Genomic DNA, 22,824 nt, shown 5'->3' with positions numbered 1-22,824 from the left:
TATATGTGTGTGTGAAACAGAGAGAGAAAATGGAATCACTCACTTTCTCCTTCCATCCCTCCCATTTTTCTACTGCAGTCCTTCCCGCCTTCTTCGAGTCTCTTTTGTCTTCTCGACTCTGTCTCTTCGAGACAGAGTCGAGTTTCTCTAATCCCCTTTTCTTACCTCTTCTATTACCTTATTATCCGCCACCCACTCTATGTCTAGTCCTTTCTCGCCTCTCATCTTCCACCACTTTTCATCCACCTCCCTCCATGTCCTCTTACCCTCTCCCTCTCTTATATCCCCTCCCCTCGCACTACACAACCTTCTTCCCTCTCCCTTCCCCCTTTTCGTCTCACTCCCTGCCACTCCCTTCCAACAAAATAAAAACTAATAAACGGGCCATGCGTGCTGGTCTCTCGCACGGAGGTGAGTTGACCTCGCTAATAGGGTAGGCTACCGCCACCCTTCCTGAGGTGTGTGTTGTAATGGAGACTTGTGCCCCCCCCCCCCCTCTCTCTCTCTCTCTCTCTCTCTCTCTCTCTCTCTCTCTCTCTCTCTCTCTCTCTCTCTCTCTCTCTCTCTCTCTCTCTCTCTCTCTCTCTCTCTCTCTCTCTCTCTCTCTCTCTCTCTCTCTCTCTTCATTTCCTAAACTCAACCAATGTTGGCGTTGGGTTGCGTGTGGTGGATGAGAGTGAGGAGTGGTGTGGTGGTTGTGGTGCAACAAGCCAGGGGGGGGGCTACCTCCTCACACACACTCACTTTTGAAGATGAGGCTGTGAAAGACCACAGCCCCCCCCCTCCCCCCCCGCCGTTGGGTGTGTGTGGGGCGCCGTTTGACCTTTGTTATTTCCACGCTGCTACGGCGTGCGCTTACCTAATAGTGACGAGGAGGAAGTGAGGTGTAGCTCTTGTCTGTGCGTGTGATTGATTATTTAAGATTATGCCAACCAGGACGTGGCACACGGGAGACATCTCCCGTCACGCAGGGTGCAGTCGCACCTCCACAGATCTCCAGTATCAGCTTTTGATACTGGTAATGGCTCAAAAGGGCCACCACTTACGGGCTATTCATGCCCGTGCCACCTCTTGGGTGGCTTAATCTTCATCAATCAATCAGGACGTGGCACGGGCAGGAATAGCCCGGAATGTGTGTGTGTGTGTGTGTGTGTGTGTGTGTGCTCACCTAGATGTCCTTGTAGGGTTGTTGTTGTTGTTTTAGATTCAGCTACTCAGAACAATAAGTTCCAGTAGCACGGGCTATGGCGAGCCCGTAAACTGCCTTGTAGCTTTATACTCACTACCGTCATCTGAACTGTCATTATCCTATCACCTGACCTTTTATACCCCTAGTTCTTTATTGGTCTATAATCTCACTTGTTCCTTATATTCTTGACCAGACCACACACTAAAAGTTGAAGGGACGACGACGTTTCGGTCCGTCCTGGACCATTCTCAAGTCGATTGTGGTCCAGGACGGACCGAAACGTCGTCGTCCCTTCAACTTCTAGTGTGTGGACTGGTCAACATACTTCAGCCACGTTATTGTGACTCATCGCCTCCTTATATTCTTATTTCTGTTCACTTTTGCCAGTCACCTGGCATACTTTTGTATGCAAGTGACCTCTCAGTTTTAAATAATCAGACGTTTCCTCGAGTCTTCTAACGGGCTATTCATGCCCGTGCCACCTTCAGGGAGGCCTAATCTTCATCAACCTCATGTCTTCTGCCAAACAATCACAGAAAAGCCACTACCTCACTATCTCCAGGAATGTGAAGCAACTAACGACCTTAGAAGAGCTTTAAAGAGTCCCTGAATCTTGCAGTAACGCACACAGCACCGCTCCTGTACCAGGTAAGTCCACCACGGGCTCACCATAGCCCGTGCTACTTGCCCCGCTCCTGTGCCAGGTAAGTTACGGGCTCACCATAGCCGGTGCTACTCGGAACTTATTTCGAGTAGCTGAATCTATAACAACATTGCAGTAAAGACCCTTGTTGCCATCAACTCGGCCACTCTTAAGGGCATTAGGCACACATATAATACATTGTAAGGGAGACCGTGAATACAGGTTGGATGGGATTGTGTTTAGTTTTACCTGAAGAAGAATGTGAGTGTGGACGTGCTGGTTCTGGTGTGGTTCTGGTGTGGTTCTGGTGTGGTTCTGGTGTGGTTCTGGTGTGGTTCTGGTAAGGTTCTGGTGTGGTTCTGGTGTGGTTCTGGTGTGGTTCTGGTAAGGTTCTGGTGTGGTTCTGGTGTGGTTCTGGTAAGGCTCTGGTGTGGTTCTGCAACACCAGAATGTTGCAGCCTACTCTTTCTGTATCCTCTAGTGCCTCTTTATATGTAGAGGATTCTATAGCACAGTCGCCTACGTTCTCGTTTTTAAATTTTAAATTTTTAAAATTTTGCCCCGAGGGGCGAGTTTATCTCGTTTCACAACCGAGGTTCAATCTCTGGTCAGGATAGAGACGTTTCATTTCACCTGATGCCTCTGTTCACCTAGTAGTGACATAGGTACCCGGGAGTTAGGCAACTATCGTCGGGCTGCATGCTGGGGGGAGGGTCAGTAGTCAGCCTAGCCCAAGGGGGACCACGATAAGGCGAGTTTCAGGCTTCCTGTCCCCGACAACGTGAACTAAGAATATAGTCATCGGACCCCTGGCGGCAGAAGGGGCTCTGGTTGCCTGCTCTACACTTGTCTCAAAAGAATTAATATAGACCTTAATCTAAGCGGGAAAGAAAAGTTAAGAAGGTTAAGGAAAAGGTAAGTTATAGAGCTCACAGAGCCTCTAGTGAGAATGGGGAGGTGGTGAGGGAGGCGGGGAGGGGTGAGAAGCAAGGAGGTATGGAGAGGGGGAATAGAAATTGGGAGGGAATAGGGAGTAGAGAGGGAAAAACAAGAGGGGAGAAAGTGAGTGACGTGGAGAAAGGTAAGTAGGTGCAGAGAGGCTGGGAAGGGAGGAGAGGTGGAGATGGGAAAGAGAGGTAGGAAGGGGAATGAGCCTTGAAGAAGGAGAAAAGTGAAATAGACTATTACTGCGAGTGACAGTTGCGTGACGCAGAGTGACGGGCGCGTGACGCAGGAGTGGGGCGGACAGGTGGTCTTGCCTCGCCAGGCACCAGGTCACACCTCGCAAAAAGCAAAAAGCAAAAACAGAGAGTAAAAGCCGGAGATGAAGATGATGAGATTTCAGAGGGGAATGCAGAGGGGAAAAACGAGGAGGAGGAGCAAGAGGAACAGAGAAGCTAAACAGGGAGGAGAGGAAGGAAATGAGAAGATATAGGATAGAAGAAATAAGAGGAAGACGGCGATAATGATGATATACAATGTCCCAAAATGTTATGAACGCTAAGAGCATAGACTTGGTACAAAACACAACCACTTTGGAACAAATATGTTTTAAGTTGACCTTGTGTGACCCGGAGAAGGTCAGCTGGCTGTGTCTTGTGCTGGTGGACTCTTGAATGAGTCAAGGTCACCTAGTGAGGTGTGTGAGGTCAGTGACCACCAGGAACCTCACCAAGATAGCGGACAAGATAACCAAATGAACAATAATATATTGTATTATAATTAAGAAAAGATCTTATCACTAATTTTATGAGTATTTCTTTCCCTTACCAACCTCCCTTTTTTTAATTATATACTTTATTGCACATGATAACATTGATTGCGAATTGTGTAGCACTAACATACAAACATCATTACCATTACAAGTCAAATTCAAAACAAACGACAAGGATTAATTAATGGATGTGACTAACCTGACAGTTACTGCAAGTCACACACCTCGAACTCCTCCGAGGCTGAACGGTGCCCAAGATGCAGCAGGCATTTCCCCCCTGAACTGCGACACTGACGCGCTGAAACAAGAAACTTGTCGCTCTTTGGTCTTTTGTAACTCTGGTTAGTTTGTTGCCCAGCTCTTTCAGGACCTTCAAAGCACATTTGCTCCACAAACCAAGAGTCTCTGAACCAATCAAAATACAACTGTAGCAACGTGCCACATCTCTGTATTTGGTGGCTTTCTGTATTTCCATGAAGGAAGCAGCACCTACCTCCTTCAATTGCACTACATTAAAAGTAGGTAGTGGTCAACGTGGAGGCCTATGTGTGTCCCACACCACTAACCTGCCATCCTTCCAGAGTAGCCTGGTGAGCCCAGCTGAACACTTCTGGGTGTCGTTGGGTCTGTGTAGGTGCTTTTCTCGTTGTGGCGGGCAGGTTCCTTATCAGGCTCGACCTCGAAGACCACTAGAAGAGGGTCCCGCAACACAAGGCGCTCAGCCAGTGGCCTCATTATGGAAGTGCCGCTAACAACAACATCACTCCATCAACGATCATTCCTTCAGAGGCTGACTGCCATTTGGGACATGTTGTCTCAACGTGTAAATACTCGCATAATGACGCCAAGTGATCACGTGAAGACTACGGTACTCAGCTGCCTCCTATGACACATCCTGTACCTTTCATACCTGTAATTTAAAATTAAATTTTGTTACTAATGAATAACTAATTAGCGTAATAAATTAATTAACCAGTTTCTTGTAACGGGGGGTGGGGGAAATAGCTCTATCTTGTCCATTATTCCACCCCCCAGTTAACTAACGAGGCCGGGGGAAACAGCTCTCTCTAGTCCGTTATCCCGTCCTCAGTTAGCTAACTGTTCTAGAACACTCCCAGAGTTCCTAAGGCAACCTCTCTCGTTCAACACCTTGTAACCTAGGTATTTGACTACCTAGGTGCTAAGACTACAAGGCGCCGTAACTGGATCAGCTACCCGAAACTCTAGAGAGAACTCTAGAATACATTTCACTGCCACAAACGTATAAGAGAAAACGAAAGGAAAGAAATGAATAGTGAATTAATTAGTGAGGGTTTGGGGTGAGAGGCAGAGAGGTGGGAGGAGCGAGGAGGGTCATTAGTTGAAAGTGAGAGTTTAGAGGGGTGGAGGGAGAGGTGTAGATAGGTAGAAGTAGAAGAGTAGATATTAGAAGTAGAAGAGTAGATAGTAGAAGACGAAATGCTGCCACCATCCATTCATGATCATTACATACACGACAAGGAATGGAACTTGTCTGTATCACAAAAGATGTTATCAAGAAGTCATTATTAGTATGTCCCATCTTTATCATGTACTCATTAAATCATGAAACCAGTAACCACAGAGGCTTTCTCACCTCAACTCAAAGACTCTAGGGAACAAAGACAATTTAAATAATAAATTCATAATTATATTTCATATGAAGTATCATACTTTAGCAATTCCAATGTTCAAGATTTATATGCAACGTGAGTCATCCTCCAAGAATCTGAGAACACTACAACTGACTGCCCCTGATCATCACACAACACTTGTAAAACACGACCAAGTCTCCTTAATGTTCAACTCACCAAGTGTCTGCCTATAGCTGGATAGAGAGAGGGGGGGGGTCTGTAGTTGAGAGACTGTCCCGCCCTGCCGGCCGACAGCCTCCCTGCTAGGCCGTCTCCTCTGCTCTGCTGGCTGCTGTTCTGTTAATGTTTTTTGAATCGATAGTTCTCCGAGTATATATTGGGGAACCTAGTAACTAACTCTGCCCACAAGTAGATAGCCTCCGGCTCTCTACCAAGCCACTCCTTAAACGTCGGCATGTTTGAAGGCTACCAGGCTCCAATTATAAGATTAGTAGAAGTAAGGTGAAATTCGCATGATCTGACCTCAGGTCACTTGGGGTCATTAACTCTTAGAGGTGTGACTTTCCGGTGGACAAACTGGCGCCTTCTCAAATTCTTGTCTCTGACTCATGTACTCAATGTATGTATTAAATACAACTAAACCAAACACTTTTACAGTGTTACATTCTAAGGTTAGGCTTCAAATGAGCTGGTGTAGGATATCAGCTCTCAGCTAATTTAGAGAGAGAGAGAGAGAGAGAGAGAGAGAGAGAGAGAGAGAGAGAGAGAGAGAGAGAGAGAGAGAGAGAGATGACAAGCTAAAATAAATTGTAATTCATCGCTTATTCTTCTCTCTCAAAGAAAAAAAAATAACCATATTGTCACGTTTCTGGAATTTTCACATCATTTAATTTTAATTTCACGCTAACATCTGGCACCTTCGTCCACCAGGGACTCGTGTACTAGTGGTCTTCGTGATAGAATTTATCTCAAATTGATACCGTTTGGTTACTGATAAAAGGCGATAGGTTAATGAAGTAGTAATTATTAACGCAAATGATTTTATATTTTGTGGTGCATTTCTTTCTCGTGGGATAATTTTAGTTGTTATTGTTGTATGGCGGAGTATGCTGAGTTGTATTGTATGCTGATGTATGTTATCATGGAGTGTAGGAATGTTATGCTGTGGGGGGCGTATTATACAGCACTATGGCTTGGTATAATGTAATGCTTTACTATGCTACGGTATTCTGGATGACATAATATGTTATACTATGCTATGTTATGCTGTAGTGCTATATGTAATATTATAGCATTTTTATACTATGATGCAACATATGACGCGTGTTATGCTACACTTCAGCATAATAATGTATAAAATGCTGCGTTTGTCACCACGATAGTAAACTATGATGCTGGATGTTGTTATCTCGCAGCATATATCATGCTGCGATATTATGGTACAATATCATACTACACTATCATGCTGCGATATTATGCTGTAATATTATACTGTAATGTTATGTAATAGGCTATTTTGCCCTTTCATTTGCAGAGCATTAACCTACAGCTCGCTTACTCGCTCCACTATGTAACCTCTGTAGTTTACCTGTAGTTGGTCTCGAGAGTTCTACTCCACAATCCTGGTCGTATTTTGTAATAATTTGTTCGGTCAGACTGTTACTTGCAGCGGCCCGCAGGCTCTGACATGTACACTACAACCCGCTTGATCCGGAACTTCCTACTGCTTTCCTACACCCAATAATGTAGGACAATAATTATGGCTCTGCCCGAAGCGCTGCGCGTACTAGTGGCTTTACAAGATTGTAATTACTATCCTATGTATCCTCACAATCCCAATGTACCTTCTTGTATATAAATAAATAAATAAATAAATGAGAAACATTAGAGCTGAGACTGAGAACCAGAGACAATCAAGACATGCTGGGAAGTGTATTAAACAAAACAGGTAGTTACTGACCTAGCCCGGCCTCTGAAGGTTCCCGAACGTCAAGAAACTGTCGTACTAAAGTGTGCCCTTATCCTAACCTACCAGAGGACCCAAAACAGAAAACGGGACAGTATATGATTATTACGGGCTCACCATAGCCCGTGCTACTTGCAACGTCTTGTTCCAGGTAGCAAATCTTAAACAACCACCACAGCAACAAGGGACAGTATGTCAATTTCGCGAGCCGTTATCATTTTCTAGTATGGCGATTTTTGGCCTGAAGTAGAGTATACGTCAAAATACGACGTGCTATTAGGAGGATGGGTTGAGGTCAGGCATACTCAACCCCATAGTTGAGCAAGTGACAATCTTGTGAAACTAGTTGCACAGTCGTTAGTATTACTTCATTCCTCCAAGGAGTGCCGGACCAACCGGGCTGTGGTGGGTATGTGGGCCTGCGGGCCGCTCCAAGCAACAGCCTGGTGGACCAAACTCTCACAAGTCAAGCCTGGCCTCGGGCCGGGTTTGGGGCGTAGAAGAACTCCCAGAACCCCATCAACCAGGTATCAACCAGGTATCAACCAGGTATCAACCAGGTACCTCCATGACTCTCCCTCACTAGCCACGTGTGTTGGTGTGGGGATGGCGCCCAAGGAGGCGTGTTCATCAGTGACAAAAGTCCCAGGAAGGGCTTGGTCCCAGGAAGGGTTTGGTCCCAGGAAGGGCTTGGTCCCAGGAAGGGTTTGGTCCCAGGAAGGGTTTGGTCCCAGGAAGGGTTTGGTCCCAGGAAGGGCTTGGTCCCAGGAAGGGTTTGGTCCCAGGAAGGGCTTGGTCCCAGGAAGGGCTTGGTCCCAGGAAGGGCTTGGTCCCAGGAAGGGCTTGGTCCCAGGAAGGGCTTGGTCCCAGGTAGGGCTTGGTCCCAGGAAGGGTTTGGTCCCAGGAAGGGCTTGGTCCCAGGAAGGGCTTGGTCCCAGGAAGGGCTTGGTCCCAGGAAGGGCTTGGTCCCAGGAAGGGCTTGGTCCCAGGAAGGGCTTGGTCCCAGGAAGGGTTTGGTCCCAGGAAGGGCTTGGTCCCAGGAAGGGCTTGGTCCCTGGAAGGGCTTGGTCCCAGGAAGGGCTTGGTCCCTGGAAGGGCTTGGTCCCTGGAAGGGCTTGGTCCCTGGAAGGGCTTGGTCCCTGGAAGGGCTCGTTGCGGCGCCTCCCTCCCGGGTCCTGCACCTCACCTTCCTCAGGCGGGGCGAGGACGGAAGGTCACAGGTCTTGGTGGGCCCGTCAGCGCCTGCCTTCACTTTAAGTTATTGATTTCCCATAACGAGGAAGGCGAGGGTCCTCCTGGTGTGGAGACGTGAGTGATGGCTGCCATTACAGGTAAACACGGCCCTTCCGCTCCTGGCAGGGTGCCCGCGGCCGCCATCTGCCCATTTGTCCTCGGCCGTCCGCCATGTTTGGTTATGGTTAATAATCTCAGGTGTGTGGTGTCCTCCACCCTGCTCCAGGCAGCTTCATTAGTGACAGGTAAACAAAAAGGTGGGGTAGGAGGTAAATACAAAGGTGAGGGGGGGTTGTGGGGAGGGGGGTCTTGGGGAAGGGGGGGGTCTTGGGGAAAGGGGGGCGGTTAGTGGTATAATGATTCCCGCCAGAAACTGCTCCAGCTGTTGGGAAACTAGAGGAGGGAAGATGGTGTTCTTGGGGGAATTGAGAAGATCGACCTTCCCCTACGAGGCAACCCCACAATTTTACTTATTTACCGCTAGGTGAATAGAGGTATTAGGTGAAAGTAACTCTGCCCAACCATTTCTGTCCGTATGGGGATCGAGACGAGAACGTAGCCACTGTAGTACGGAGGCTCCTTTACCACACATGGTTCAATAAGCTTACCAACTACTGAACGGTAACTACGGTTGTTATACAACTGTGGCAATAAGCCTCCTAAATTAAGCCACTGACGTCACAGACGCTAGTGGCGACTTAGATGGCTTCAACATCTTCTTAGCCAATCACACACTAAGCGAAGGTGACATCGGAAACCCCTAAGCCAATCACAGGCGTTCCCGCTTCGACGTCATCAAACAGGTGTACATTCTCATGGCAGAACTCTTATAACACTTGTGGCGTAGAGTCATTACAGCTGTGTAGTGACGTCATAACAGCTGTATCGCGATGTCATAACAGCTGGTTCATGACGTCGTCAGAGCCGTGCCATGGCCTCATAACACTCGTGCCGTGACGTCACAACAGCTGCACCACGACAGCAGCAGCAGCAGCAGCTGCCAGAAGACCCTTTGGCCTCAAAGTTTTAATTAAAATTCCTCGAGTGGATCTTTGTTTAGTGGGCGCAAACAATAATGCTTCACCTGAGACTCGTGTCATGAATCAGCCTCAGGTTAATGATCCAGATGCGTGCCGGGGACAGGTGTCTGGGACAGGTGTCTGCCTCCTCACGCTTGCCAAACTGCTTTTTCTCTAGGATTTCCGCTCTGAAAAACGTATATGTTGTTGTATAATATAAGTTATCTCTAACAATTGCTCACGTGGCCTCACAAAATGAGGTGGTTCTATGAAATATCTATGCCCAAGCTTACCACCAAGTGCTGTCGGGATGTTGGGGAATTTCATATTTCATCGAATCACCTCACTTGGTGGGGCCACGTGAGCAGCACAAATGCGAATAAGCTTGAATGGTCCCCAAACCAATATGCAACTGAAAACTCCACACCCCAGAAGGATTCGAATCCAGACAGCCAAGAGCACTATGCACCATAGCGTACCCGGTTCTTTAACCACTCGACTAACAGTGACTGTACAAAAGACATTGGTAGCCGAGGCTACTTCCCCGACATAAAGATAGCACTTGACTGGGTTCAAATCCTTCTGGAGTGTGGAGTATTCAGTTGCATATTAGCTTAGGGACCATTCAAGCTTGTCCGCATATATATATATATATATATATATATATATATATATATATATATATATATATATATATATATATATATATATATATGTCGTACCTAATAGCCAGAACGCACTTCTCAGCCTACTATTCAAGGCCCGATTTGCCTAATAAGCCAAGTTTTCATGAATTAATGTTTTTTCGTCTACCTAACCTACCTAACCTAACCTAACCTAGCTTTTTTTGGCTACCTAACCTAACCTTACATATAAATATAGGTTAGGTTAGGTTAGGTAGGGTTGGTTAGGTTCGGTCATATATCTACGTTAATTTTAACTCCAATAATAAAAAATTGACCTCATACATAGAGAAAAGGGTTGCTTTATCATTTCATAAGAAAAAAATTATAGTAAATATATTAATTCAGGAAAACTTGGCTTATTAGGCAAATCGGGCCTTGAATAGTAGGCTGAGAAGTGAGTTCTGGCTACTAGGTACGACATATATATATATATATATATATATAATTAATTTGTCTGAGTTGTAAACGGCAGAAACGAATTTTTCAAATTTGAAAGGAGGAAATGTATATGTTTATCTCTCAGAATGTTCGGTAATATGTTTATTGTTTGTGATGTGTGTCTATGTATGTATGAACACGTTGTACTGAACGGGGTGAGAATAGCTTGAGCTGCCTCATCCCTTTGTGTGTATTTTACCTCAATAAACTTATTTCAATTTCAATTCAATTTCAAATTTGAAAGTGTTTATTGGGTCGCTTCGAGGTAAACAAAATTTGAAACTTGCGCGCGCTGCTGTGATCTCGTTCAAACGGGATGACGGTTATATATTTAATTCCCCCATTCTGTGTTTTCTTAATTTTTTTTCCATACACAGTTTCAAGTGTAAATATGATAGAGCTCAGTAGGCTCTGGAATCTGTACACCAGTTGATTGACAGTTGAGAGGCGGGACCAAAGAGCCAAAGCTCAACCCCCCGCAAGCACAAATAGGTGAGTATAAATAGGTGATTCCACACACACACACACACACACACACACACACACACACACACACACACACACACACACACACACACACACACACACACACACACACACACACACATCACCAGGAAGCAGCCCATAGCAGCTGTCTAACTCCCAGGCATCTATATTTACTGCTACGTGAACAGTTGCATCAGGGTGAAAGAAACTCTGCCCATTTATACACAGAAATCACAATAGCGTGATATATCAAATGAACAAATCTACGAGGAAGATAATTAAAGCGCATCTGGGAACATCCCGTACGTAGGTTCGAACCCTCATCACAGCTCTTGTGGATTTGTTCATCTACCTATTTATTGCTGCCACTGCCGGGGATCGAACCCGGGCCCTTAGGACTACGACCCCAGAGCGCTGTCTAACCTTCTCATTTAGTTAATTACGTTTTTCTTCTCGTTTTACGTTAAACAAAATTCTAAAATCCTTATGACATTCGATCCCAGGCGCCGGCGAGAAACAATGGGCAGAGTTTCTTTCACCCTATGCCCCTGTTACCTAGCAGTAAATAGGTACGTGGGTGTTAGTCAGCTGTCACGGGCTGCTTCCTGGGGGTGGAGGCCTGGTCGAGGACCGGGCCGCGGGGACACTAAAAGCCCCGAAATCATCTCAAGATAACCTCAAGATAACACATCTTTTTTTTGTTTAAGAGGTGGGTACAGGAGGAGACGACCGCTGACTCCTGTTAGCAGGCTGAGACCTTTCCCTTCCCTCAGCTCATGGTGAGCCTTAATGACCTAACCACTCACCACAAGATGAGGAAACGACCCGGTCATTTCCTCCTCTTGTGGTGTATGGTTTGGTCATCATGTCATCAGCCACGTTATTGTAGTCGAATTCCCGCCAAACATACACCGAAACTACGACGTTGGTACAACGTTCCAACAAGTTTTAACACCTCCTAACCAGTTATAACAACCCATATAGCAAGTTGTAACAACGTTCTAATACGTCATAAACACGTTAAGCCAAGATGTAACAACTTTATTACAAGTTGTAACAAGCGGAAAATAGAGACAGTTACGGTTTGTGTTTCCAGGAGTGACTCCTCGTCTACTCATGGTAAGCCTTACCATGGAACACGACTCGCCAATCGTTTAACAACCAGGTACCCAATCACTGCTGGCTGAATAGAGGCATACAATTAAGGATTGGCGCCTATAGTCAATCCTCCTCGGCCTGGATACGAACCTTGGCCAAATCGCTCGCGGGGTGTGTTACCGCTGCCCCACGGGGCAATCCGTTCTCGCACTTGCTTATAGTGAATATTGGCTTATTTAATAAGTGCATATGTGACATACTAATTGATTGTGAATATTTTAGTTTACCTTGAAAAGCTTCATAGAAAACACCGACCTTACCTAACCTTCGTAGTATGTTAAGATAAGCATCTTATTGCTTCTTAATTACAATTATTACTTAACCTATACCGTTGATAGGTTAAGTAATAATTGTAATTAAGAAGCAATAAGATGCTTATCTTAACATACTAAGAAGGTTAGTATGTTAAGCACCCCCCCCTACTCCACAGAGTGCTTGTGGTGGAGTAGGGGGGGGGGGGGGGTGATGTAAACATTGGTGAGTTACCTGCTGCCACACCAAGTAACCAAGTCGATGTCTCCTTGTTGAGGGAGCTGGGATCACCATTCTCACTCTGGCTCCCGTGAGCTCAACACGTGAGTATGGTGGTGGTGGTATGGTGGTGGAAGTGTGGTGGTGGTGGTAGAGTGGTGGTAGGGTGGTGGAAGTGTGGTGGTGGCGGGGCATGGAACTGTAGTGGGTGGTTTTATGATGTGTGTGATAGCTATAGTTGCTGCTATGGTGGTGGTGGTGGGGGGGGGGGAAACAGTATAGTGATGTGGTAGTATAGTGTATATGGTGTATATTTACATCTCTATTAGTCGTAATTGGGTTCTAAGAGAAGTTTAGCACTTCAAACAGCGCAAAAACTACTTAAGAATATAAGAATAAGGGGAACGACAGGCCTATTGGCTCATATATATATATATATATATATATATATATATATATATATATATATATATATATATATATATATATATATATATATATATATATATATATATATAATGTCTAACCTACGATTGAAACAATGGATTCCATACCTGATATATTAGCTGCTAATTTGTTCCATAGATCAAAAACCCTATTTCCTAACCAGTATTTGCCCAGGTCTTTTCTAAATCTGAACTTGTCCAGTTTATATCCATTGTTTTGTGCTCTATTTTGTGTTAATATACTTAATATTTTATTAATATTTCCTTTCTTATACCCATTTGTATACTTCAATCATTTCCCTTCCAACTCTTCGCCTTCTTAGAGAATGTAAATTAATCTTTCTCAATCTCTCTCTCTTGAAATGAGAGGTTTCGAATTCCTGGGATTAACATTGTCATCATTCTTTGAACTCCTTCAAGAGAATCACTCTTCAGTTGTTAGTATGGCGACCAAAATTTAACTGCATAATCTAAACGTGGCCTAACAAGAGCAAGAATCTTTCTCTTTCTTTCTTGCATTCAAACTCCAGAAAGTTCTGGAAAGATTTTTCCAGATCTTTCTCGCATTCGAACTTCTCAATTTGAGCACCATCATGGTGATATTATTACCTAGTCTCAGATCCTTATGTTTTTCAGCATTAAACTGCATCTGCCAATATGTCGTTGGTTTCAAAAGCCTGTCAAGATCGTCTTGAAGAAATGTCAAGACTTCAAGAAAATCGAGTCTTCTGAATGGATTTCCATTCCAGATTTCCAGTTTCTGGATTTCCAGAAGTCCAGAATGGATTTCTAGCTTGATTTATATATTTATACAAAATTCCCGTCGAATTTTTTAATCGTCCACAAATGTGTAAATACTGCTGCTCAATCCCGCTTCTAAATCATTTATATGTGATTACACACACTATAGGATGATATAGGTGTATATAGCCCTATATCATCCTATAGTGAGCAGCGAAGGTCCCAGGAGAGAGCCTGGAGACTCCCCGCTTCAAAAGGTTTCCGCTTCATCTTAACGCAGACTTAAGATATCCATTATCTTAATTATCAAGATATCCTCAATATCCTCAGCCACAATACCCCTATATCATCCTATAGCCCCAATATCAGGAACCTCTAGCTTTCTAGTCAGTCTCTCCTGAGGCACAGTATCAGAAGCCTTGCTAAAATCAAGGTACAGAACGAAGCAGTTCATTCTGCTATCCTATGCCTCGGAATTTTTTTAGAAAAGATTGAAAGCAAATTTGTTAAATATGAGCGGCCCTTTTGTACAATTATTTTGTGGATCCTTTATTCATCTCTATTTTTCAAGATGTAGAGAAGAGTGACTTTTGTGATTATCAATTCAAACCAGTTTTCCGACGTTAAGATAATCGGTAGATAGTTTGACGCATGTTTATGGAGAGGTTGGTTGTTTGTTGTGGTTGTTCATGGAGAGGTTGGTTGTTTGTTGTGGTTGTTCATGGAGAGGTTGGTTGTTTGTTGTGGTTGTTCATGGAGAGGTTGGTTGTTTGTTGTGGTTGTTCATGGAGAGGTTGGTTGTTTGTTGTGGTTGTTCATGGAGAGGTTGGTTGTTTGTTGTGGTTGTTCATGAGGGACTAGGTTCATTGTTGTGGTTGTTCATGAAGGACTAGGTTCATTGTTGTAGTTGTTCAGATAGGTTGTATTTTGTGGATATATATGTGTGATGCCGTACTAACGAAGTGTTGTTGCAAACAGGATGGCCGGCCTGTTTGTAGGACGGGTGGTTAGCGGGCTCCTGCTGGTGGTGGTGGTGGTGGTGGTGGTGGTGGTGGTGGCAGGGGGCTCCTCCACACAGGTCACCACCAAGTACCGCCGACTGTCCCAATACACTCGCTGCGGGGTCACCCTTAGGACGGAGCGGGTCCCTTCCCTCACCTTCTGCGCCGCCTTCTGCAGCCTACGTAGGTTGACTGGCCTCGTGAGCGGGCACACACATACTTATACATACAAAAAACATGCATATATACATATACTCACAGGCCGAAGTGACACTGAATTAGATAATCGGCGGCTATAAAAGCTGGGTCCAAGAGCTGATGCTCGATCCTGCAGGCACACAGTTGAGAGACCCAAGAGCCGAAGCTCAACCCCCGCAAGCACAACTAGGTGAGTACACACATACATACACCAGCTCGTCCTCTCAAATTGCCACAACGTTACAAAAAATGATGTACTCAATTTCCCAGGACCTAACCTAATAGTGGACCCACGAATAGAAAACGGGACATCACGTCAATTTTGCCAGCCGCTCCCATTTATAGTACATCATATTTTGACCGTTGGGGATTTATATGTAAAAATATTTATTTATTTATTTATTTATTTATTTATTTATATACAAGAAGGTACATTGGATTTGTGAGTATACATAGCATAGTATTTACAATCTTATAAAGCCACTAGTACGCGCAGCGTTTCGGGCAGGTCCTTAATCTAACAGATTATTTTAAGTAGGTAAATTCTAGCAGAATTAATAAAATGATAACAGGTACATTGCAAGAAAAAAAATGAGATGAGAGAGATTAGTATGTATATTAAAGCACATCGGTAGCTCTGATTGATTGCATTGACAGCTTGATTGGTAATTCAAACAAAGATTAATAGGCACAATACAGCATATTGATAGCACATATAAGAAGACAGCAATGATCACACTGGTAAAGTTGTTTGCATTAGGTACATAAAGATTGAGAGGTTGGGCAGCACTAGATACAGTGCAATCTTAAATATGATCTACTATTGGAGAGGACGTGATTTATACCTGATGCATGGAAAACCTCAATATTACTCTAAATTGTGATATTTCGTTGCATTTTTAACGGATTGGTCGGGGTGATTCGCTCTAGAGATTGGAATTCCTCAGAGTCCGGCTGCGTCGGCTTCAACCTGGAGGCCGACGGTGGCTCTTCCAGGTCTTGTGAGCTCAGTAGCTCCTCCTCCAACTGTACCTCTGACGCAGCCGTCCACTTCTACTTCGCCTCCACCACAGAAGCATTAACGACTCTCCAAGCTGGTAAGTGGGATGTTTGACGTGTGTGTGTTGGGATTAAGGTGTGTCCACCATGGTAGGGTTACCTTGACAGCTGACTGACCAGCTGGAAAGTTTAGTTTAGGCATGACAAAGTTGGGGGGGGACTAGGGTAAACTTTTGATGTAGATACACCGAGAAGTGAGGCGTATATATATCCCTGGTTGGTTTACTTCCAGCTGCTTGGTGGAGGTGGAGTCTTATGTGCTGGAGGCGAGGAGTACAGACACAAGCTCCAGGCTGTAGTGTTCCTACTGGTTATTGAGTCAACACAACCATAACTACAACCACCAGTACCACCACTACTGCTACCACCACTATACCTATTACCAGCCACACCACTACACCCACCACCACTGCTGCCAACACCACCACCACCACACAACCATCATACAACCACCACCACCACACAACCATCATACAACCACCACCACCACACAACCATCATACAACCACCACCACACAACCATCATACCAGCACCACCACACAACCACCACCACACAACCAGCACCACCACACAACCACCACCACCACCACACAACCACCACCACCACCACACAACCACCACCACCACCACACAACCAGCACCACCACACAACCACCACCACCACCACACAACCACCACCACCACCACACAACCAGCACCACCACACAACCAGCACCACCACACAACCACCACCACCACCACCACACAACCACCACCACCACCACACAACCAGCACCACCACACAACCAGCACCACCACACAACCACCACCACCACACAACCACCACCACCACCACACCACCACCACACAACCACCACCACCACCACACAACCACCACCACCACAACACAACCATCATACAACCACCACCACACAACCATCATACCACCACCACCACACAACCACCACCACCACCACACAACCACCACCACCACCACACAACCACCACCACCACACCACCACCACACAACCCCCACCACCACCACACAACCATCATACCAGCACCACCACACAACCACCACCACCACCACCACACAACCAGCAGTGAGGGAGGGTAGGAATGTGAGGCCCAGGGAGCCTCAGACAGGGCCGCCAACCATATTGAGGCCCAGGGAGCCTCAGACAGGGCCGCCAACCATATTGAGGCCCAGGGAGCCTCAGACAGGGCCGCCAACCATATTGAGGCCCAGGGAGCCTCAGACAGGGCCGCCAACCATATTGAGGCCCAGGGAGCCTCAGACAGGGCCGCCAACCATATTGAGGCCCAGGGAGCCTCAGACAGGGCCGCCAACCATATTGAGGCCCAGGGAGCCTCAGACAGGGCCGCCAACCATATTGAGGCCCAGGGAGCCTCAGACAGGGCCGCCAACCATATTTGACTCACATCTCCAACCCAATTTCCTCAGAATTCCAGCTTCACTGATATCGGTATTTTTATATTAGTTTTTGTCCCGTAGTTTTCTTAACAAACTCTTTTGAAGTTTGAACATTTTTCTGGTCTTTGTTATTCGCGTATTTCCAGTTTATTGTTATAATTTGTCTCCTTGATCGTAATAAAACGGAGATTTTTAATTACATTAAGTTTAAGATCATGATAATTATTGAAAGTTTGCAGGTAAGTCCTCAGAGGATTATATAGCATGTTTTTGTCTTGTGTCCTCGTGAGGGCCTCTATATCAGTGTAGGTGGCAGATGTAGCCTACAATTTATTGGTCAAGAGGAATTAAATTATTTCAGAGTTGCAGAATCTGAGGTGAGAGTGAGGGACACCGCCTTGACCACTACCTGAGAGAGTGTGAACACCTGAGAGACATTAGAAATATGTGTGGAATAATAAACCTCACATTGTTTGAGTTTGGAAAACACTATTTGTCAAATATTGATATTGTTCTTAAAAGATTCCTCCATTTTGCTCCCGCAAGATAACGTAAGATTTTAAGGGTTGACAGATGTTAATCTTCTTGTTTGAGGAGCTGTTCACTTGAGACAGTTCAGCAAGTCCCAGCTGTGTCTGGGTACAAGTGACAGGATGAACAACCCAGCGGGTTTTCTTCCTATTGAGGAGTGTTGTACATGCTGCTATGGCGGTGTGTCCACTCACAGGATGAGTGGCGCTGCCCAATACTGTCACTATGGCGGTGTGTCCACTCACAGGATGAGTGGCGCTGCCCAATACTGTCACTATGGCGGTGTGTCCACTCACAAGATGAGTGGCGCTGCCCAATACTGTCACTATGGCGGTGTGTCCACTCACAGGATGAGTGGCGCTGCCCAATACTGTCACTATGGCGGTGTGTCCACTCACAGGATGGGTGACGCTGCCCAATACTGTCACTATGGCGGTGTGTCCACTCACAGGATGAGTGGCGCTGCCCACTAAACCCGAGGGAGGGACTCTGGATCACGGACCACAGCCCAGAATGAAAGCTCTCATACAACGTCAGCTCTTGCTTGTCAGGTTGTGAGTGGAGGTGCAGCTTTATGGCTCCAGCTTGCTGGTCAAACAATAGTATATTTGGGAGAAGGTTGTTGACCAGACCACACACTAGAAGGTGAAGGGGTTTCGGTCCGTCCTGGACATGGAAATGGCTCTTAATACCCGATTGATTGTAGTGTCCCTACCTACAGCCACCCAAAAGGTGGCACGGGCATGAATAGCCCGTAAGTGGAGGCCCTTTTGAGCCATTACCAGTATCAAGAGCTGATACTGGAGATCTGTGGAGGTGCGACTGCACCCTGCGTGACGGGAGATGTCTCCCGTGATGAATAGCCTGTATGTTATGGCATTTATACCTGGATTACCATTCAGGTGGGGTTGCTTCCCAGTGTAGCACTGCCCAAGTGGCTCTACCGTCCAACCACTTGGGCTGGACGGTAGAGCGACGGTCTCGCTTTTTGCAGGTCAATCCCCGACCGTCCAAGTGGTTGGGCACCATTCCTTCCCCGCCTCCCCATGCCAAATCCTTATCCTGGCGTAGAGAGACGTAGCCCTGTCCTATCCGGACGTAGTGACGTATGTGAAACGTACGCAACTCTCCTTTGTTTGTTGTGCTCTTGTGGAAGACGTGTTGAGCGCCCCAGTGAGGGGGGGGGGCCGTGACCTCACCCCGGGGAGGCTGTATCGGCATCATGTTCCTCTGCATGTGGGCCTAATAATCCCCCCTACTCCTCCTCCTCTCACCATGTGTTGGTCTCCTGCATCTTGTAACATCTATCTTTCCCATGATTTGTCAGCACCCTGCCTCAAGACCCAGGGCTGATCCCGGGGCTGATCCCAGGGCTGATCCATCCAAGGACTGATCTCAGGGCTTCGTGAGATTCTGAGGGCCGGAATGGACCCGCCTTCAGACCCCAAGGTGTTCCTTGCTCACTCTCCATCATCATTTTCTGTGCCTTTTTTACTCAGTTTCATACTCCATTACTCTCACGGTAAACACCCATTGGTGTTTACTCTAATTTTCTCATATTTTTCGTTTTTTTTGTAAAACTGAGAACTATCGGAACAGAGAAGTTACTGCCTTCAATAGTGCTTTTATATTCAATTCGTTCCGGGTCATTTGTATTCTTGGTGGAGAGATTGTGGAGGTTTGTTGTTGGTGTGGCCCTTCTTCCTCCTCGTGTGTCCTCACCCAGGTGTTGGGGAGCATGCTTCTCCCCACCAGTGTACTCAACAGTGTACTCACTGATGTACTCACCTAGTTGAGTGTGTGTGTGCTCACTTGGTTGTGCTTGCGGGGGTTGAGCTTTGCTCTTTCGGCCCGCCTCTCAACTGTCAATCAACTGTTTACTAACTACTTTTTTTTCCACACACACACACACACACACACACACACACACACACACACACACACACACACACACACACACACACACACACACACACACCTGGAAGCAGCCCGTGACAGCTGACTAGCGCCCAGGTACCTATTTACTGCTAGGTAACAGGGGCATTCAGGGCGAAAGAAACTTTGCCCATTTGGTTCTGCCTGGTGCGGGAATCGAACCCGCGTCACAGAATTACTAGTCCTGCGCGCTATCCACCAGGCTCCTAATCCTCATGTTCGGTTAATCCTCGTGTGTGTGTGTGTGAGTGTGTGTGTGTGTGTGTGTGTGTGAGAGTGTGTGTGTGTGTGTGTGAGAGTGTGTGTGTGTGTGTGTGTGTGTGTGTGTGTGTGTGTGTGTGTGTGTGTGTGTGTGTGTGTGTGTGTGTGTGTGTGTGTGTGTGTTTACTATTTGTGTCTGCAGAATCGAGCATTTTAGGTCTTGGACCCCCTTTCTAACCAATCTCGCTTATTTTCCTCTATTTTATCTACTACATATATTTCTCTCTTAACACACACACACATCCCCAGGAAGGAGCCCGTAACAGCTGTCTAGCACCTAGGTACATATTTACTGCTAGGTGAACAGATACATCAGGGGTGAAGGAAACTCTGCCCATTTGTTTCCGCCTCCATCAGGAATCGAACTCGGACCATTAGGACTACGACCCCCAAGCGTGTAACACCAGATTCCAACCCTGATTATACCCCAGCTTAACACAGCTTACAAAGCCCACTTTGACCCAGAAATGTTTTCACCGACTCTTAACTGAATTTTTTAAAAGGGAAAAACAATCTCTTGTTATGCCTTAATATTTAATAATGCTTATAAATAACACTGCCACAACTCCCCTGTTGACGAATATGACAATTATAGGCCTCTTAGGGAAGACGGAGTCCTATAATAATACTCGAAAGACGTAAGGGAAATTAATTACTTGGAAAAATTTATAGAAACTGTTTAATTTACTTCCTGAGAATCAGGGGACCTCTTTAATTAAACTGGTCCCGCCTCTCAACTGTCAATCAACTGGTGTACAGGTTCCTGAGCCTACTGGGCTCTATCATATCTACATTTGAAACTGTGTATGGAGTCAGCCTCCACCACATTACTGCCTAATGCATTCCACCTGTTAACTACTCTGACACTGAAAACGTTCTTTCTAACGTCCCTGTGGCTCATGTGGGTACTCAGTTTCCACCTGTGTCCCCTTGTTCGCGTCCCACCCGTGTTAAATAATATAATTAAATAAGAATAATAATGTGTGTGTGTGTGTGTGTATGTGTGTGTGTGTGTGTGTGTGTGTGTGTGTGTGTGTGTGTGTGTGTGTGTGTGTGTGTGTGTGTGTGTGTGTGTGTGTGTGTGTGTGTACAACTGTGCATATGCATGTGGTGTATATGTATATATTCATTATCTATTGTTGCAGATACAACAACAACCATCTCTACGACCGAGATCGACTCAACAACCACCACCCCAACCACGACTTCAACAACCACCACAATTACCCCCACTAGTCTCACCCCAACCACAACACCCCCAACTGTAACCACGGCGTCTACAATAACCAGCTCCATCACCACATCAATCCCCACCACGTCAAGACCCACCACTTCCGTGGCAACCACACCTCTGCCCTACACCATCGAACTCAGGTTCTTCGCCATCAACAAGGACATCCATTGCTCGGGCGACCATGCCATCACCACCGTGGTCATCACCCCAAGGGACTCTAACCTCACTACCATCTCCTACTTCATCTGCAGCAAGGTCATGGGCGTCAAGTTCAATGTGAACGACAAACCTAACGCCATAGTATCCACGGGCTCCGATACCAACTCCACGGGAAACTGTACTAACAACATGGTACTCTTCGAACTCCAGCCGGATTCTAAACAAAGTTTCATGGTTCCTGAAACAGTGGTGTGTAAGACGCTGGTCAACTGGAACGTAGACTACACTAACTGTCGTTACGAGTATCTGAATGGCACGGGGACCGTTTGGCCGACGGTAAGTGCCATGTACACGGAGACGTGGGAGAAGTGGATCTCCTGTCTCAACTTCTCCTTGGCGGTTGGTCTCCAGCGCGAGAAGGTCGGCTCCGTCTGGCAGATCAAATCCCTCCTCTGTTGCTACATTATTTATGCGCCCAACTAAATATGTGCTGTTGCCGCTGCTGCTCCTGTTGTTGTTACTGCTGCTGTTGCTCCTGTAACTGCTGCTGCTGCTGCTGTTACTGCTACTGCTACTCCTGAATAAATTATAAGTTTATAAGATCAATACTGTACCTAATTAGGAAACAGTCAGAGAACAATTATACACTAATGAACTGTACTAAAACTTTATAGATGTGGTACCACGTGAGATCTACACTATAGCTATTCCATGTACCATCATACTACCATGCAAGAAGAGCCACATATAAATGGATCACTCAGGAACACCAGAAGACTCCTAGACGTAACTACGCCTCACCTTCAGCCCGATCATAACTAGTTTTCACAGTACACATCACCTTTACGGGCTATTCATGCCCGTGTCACTTGGCACTTGGCACCTCGGGGGGGGGGTGTAGACCTGACCAAATGTAAACTGTGTCAGCAAAATTATTCGCACACCCCTGGCACCAATGTAATGCAATGTCAACAAATTAGAGAATTTAGAGATCATTCTATAAATAATTACAATAGTTCAATAGACGCCTAAGTTTTTCATTTAGAGTTGTGTGTTACCAGAAATATTTAGCCAAGCATTCAGAGTTTGCGTACGGCCGCCTTCTGAATGGATGCGAGGTGCACGATAGACAAATTAAAATTATATCTATCTGATCACATATGTGAATTGCTTGGCTGTAAGACCATTGAGGTCTTGTATATGGACCGTTATTTTCTTGCAAAATACT

At 45.9% G+C, this 22,824-nt stretch overlaps 1 protein-coding gene across 1 annotated transcript; it reads left to right on the top strand.

Annotated features, from left to right (window-relative positions):
- The first annotated feature begins 386 nt into the window (after nucleotides 1-386).
- On the top strand, nucleotides 387-22,457 carry LOC123763491 (uncharacterized). Its single transcript, XM_069304490.1, has 5 exons — nucleotides 387-411; nucleotides 14,289-14,354; nucleotides 14,847-14,987; nucleotides 15,950-16,099; nucleotides 21,349-22,457. Exons 1-5 carry the CDS (start codon nucleotides 387-389, stop codon nucleotides 22,077-22,079), a joined length of 1,113 nt encoding a protein of 370 aa, XP_069160591.1. The 3' UTR covers nucleotides 22,080-22,457.
- Nucleotides 22,458-22,824: the final 367 nt, after the last annotated feature.

This window comes from Procambarus clarkii, chromosome 52 (assembly GCF_040958095.1).
Source record: "Procambarus clarkii isolate CNS0578487 chromosome 52, FALCON_Pclarkii_2.0, whole genome shotgun sequence".
NCBI classification, from domain to species: Eukaryota; Metazoa; Arthropoda; class Malacostraca; order Decapoda; family Cambaridae; genus Procambarus; species Procambarus clarkii.
The sequence above is the reverse complement of the archived record's forward strand: the minus strand, read 5'-3'. Positions and strand labels throughout refer to the sequence as shown.

Bases quoted from the DNA above. Each gene is read 5' to 3' on its own strand.
- LOC123763491 (XM_069304490.1), top strand. From the start codon at position 387: ATGCGTGCTGGTCTCTCGCACGGAG. The intron at 14,355-14,846 runs ATTCATCTCTAT...TGGTGGTGGTGG, and splicing joins AATTATTTTGTGGATCCTTT to TGGTGGTGGTGGTGGCAGGG. The intron at 16,100-21,348 runs GTAAGTGGGATG...CTATTGTTGCAG, and splicing joins ATTAACGACTCTCCAAGCTG to ATACAACAACAACCATCTCT.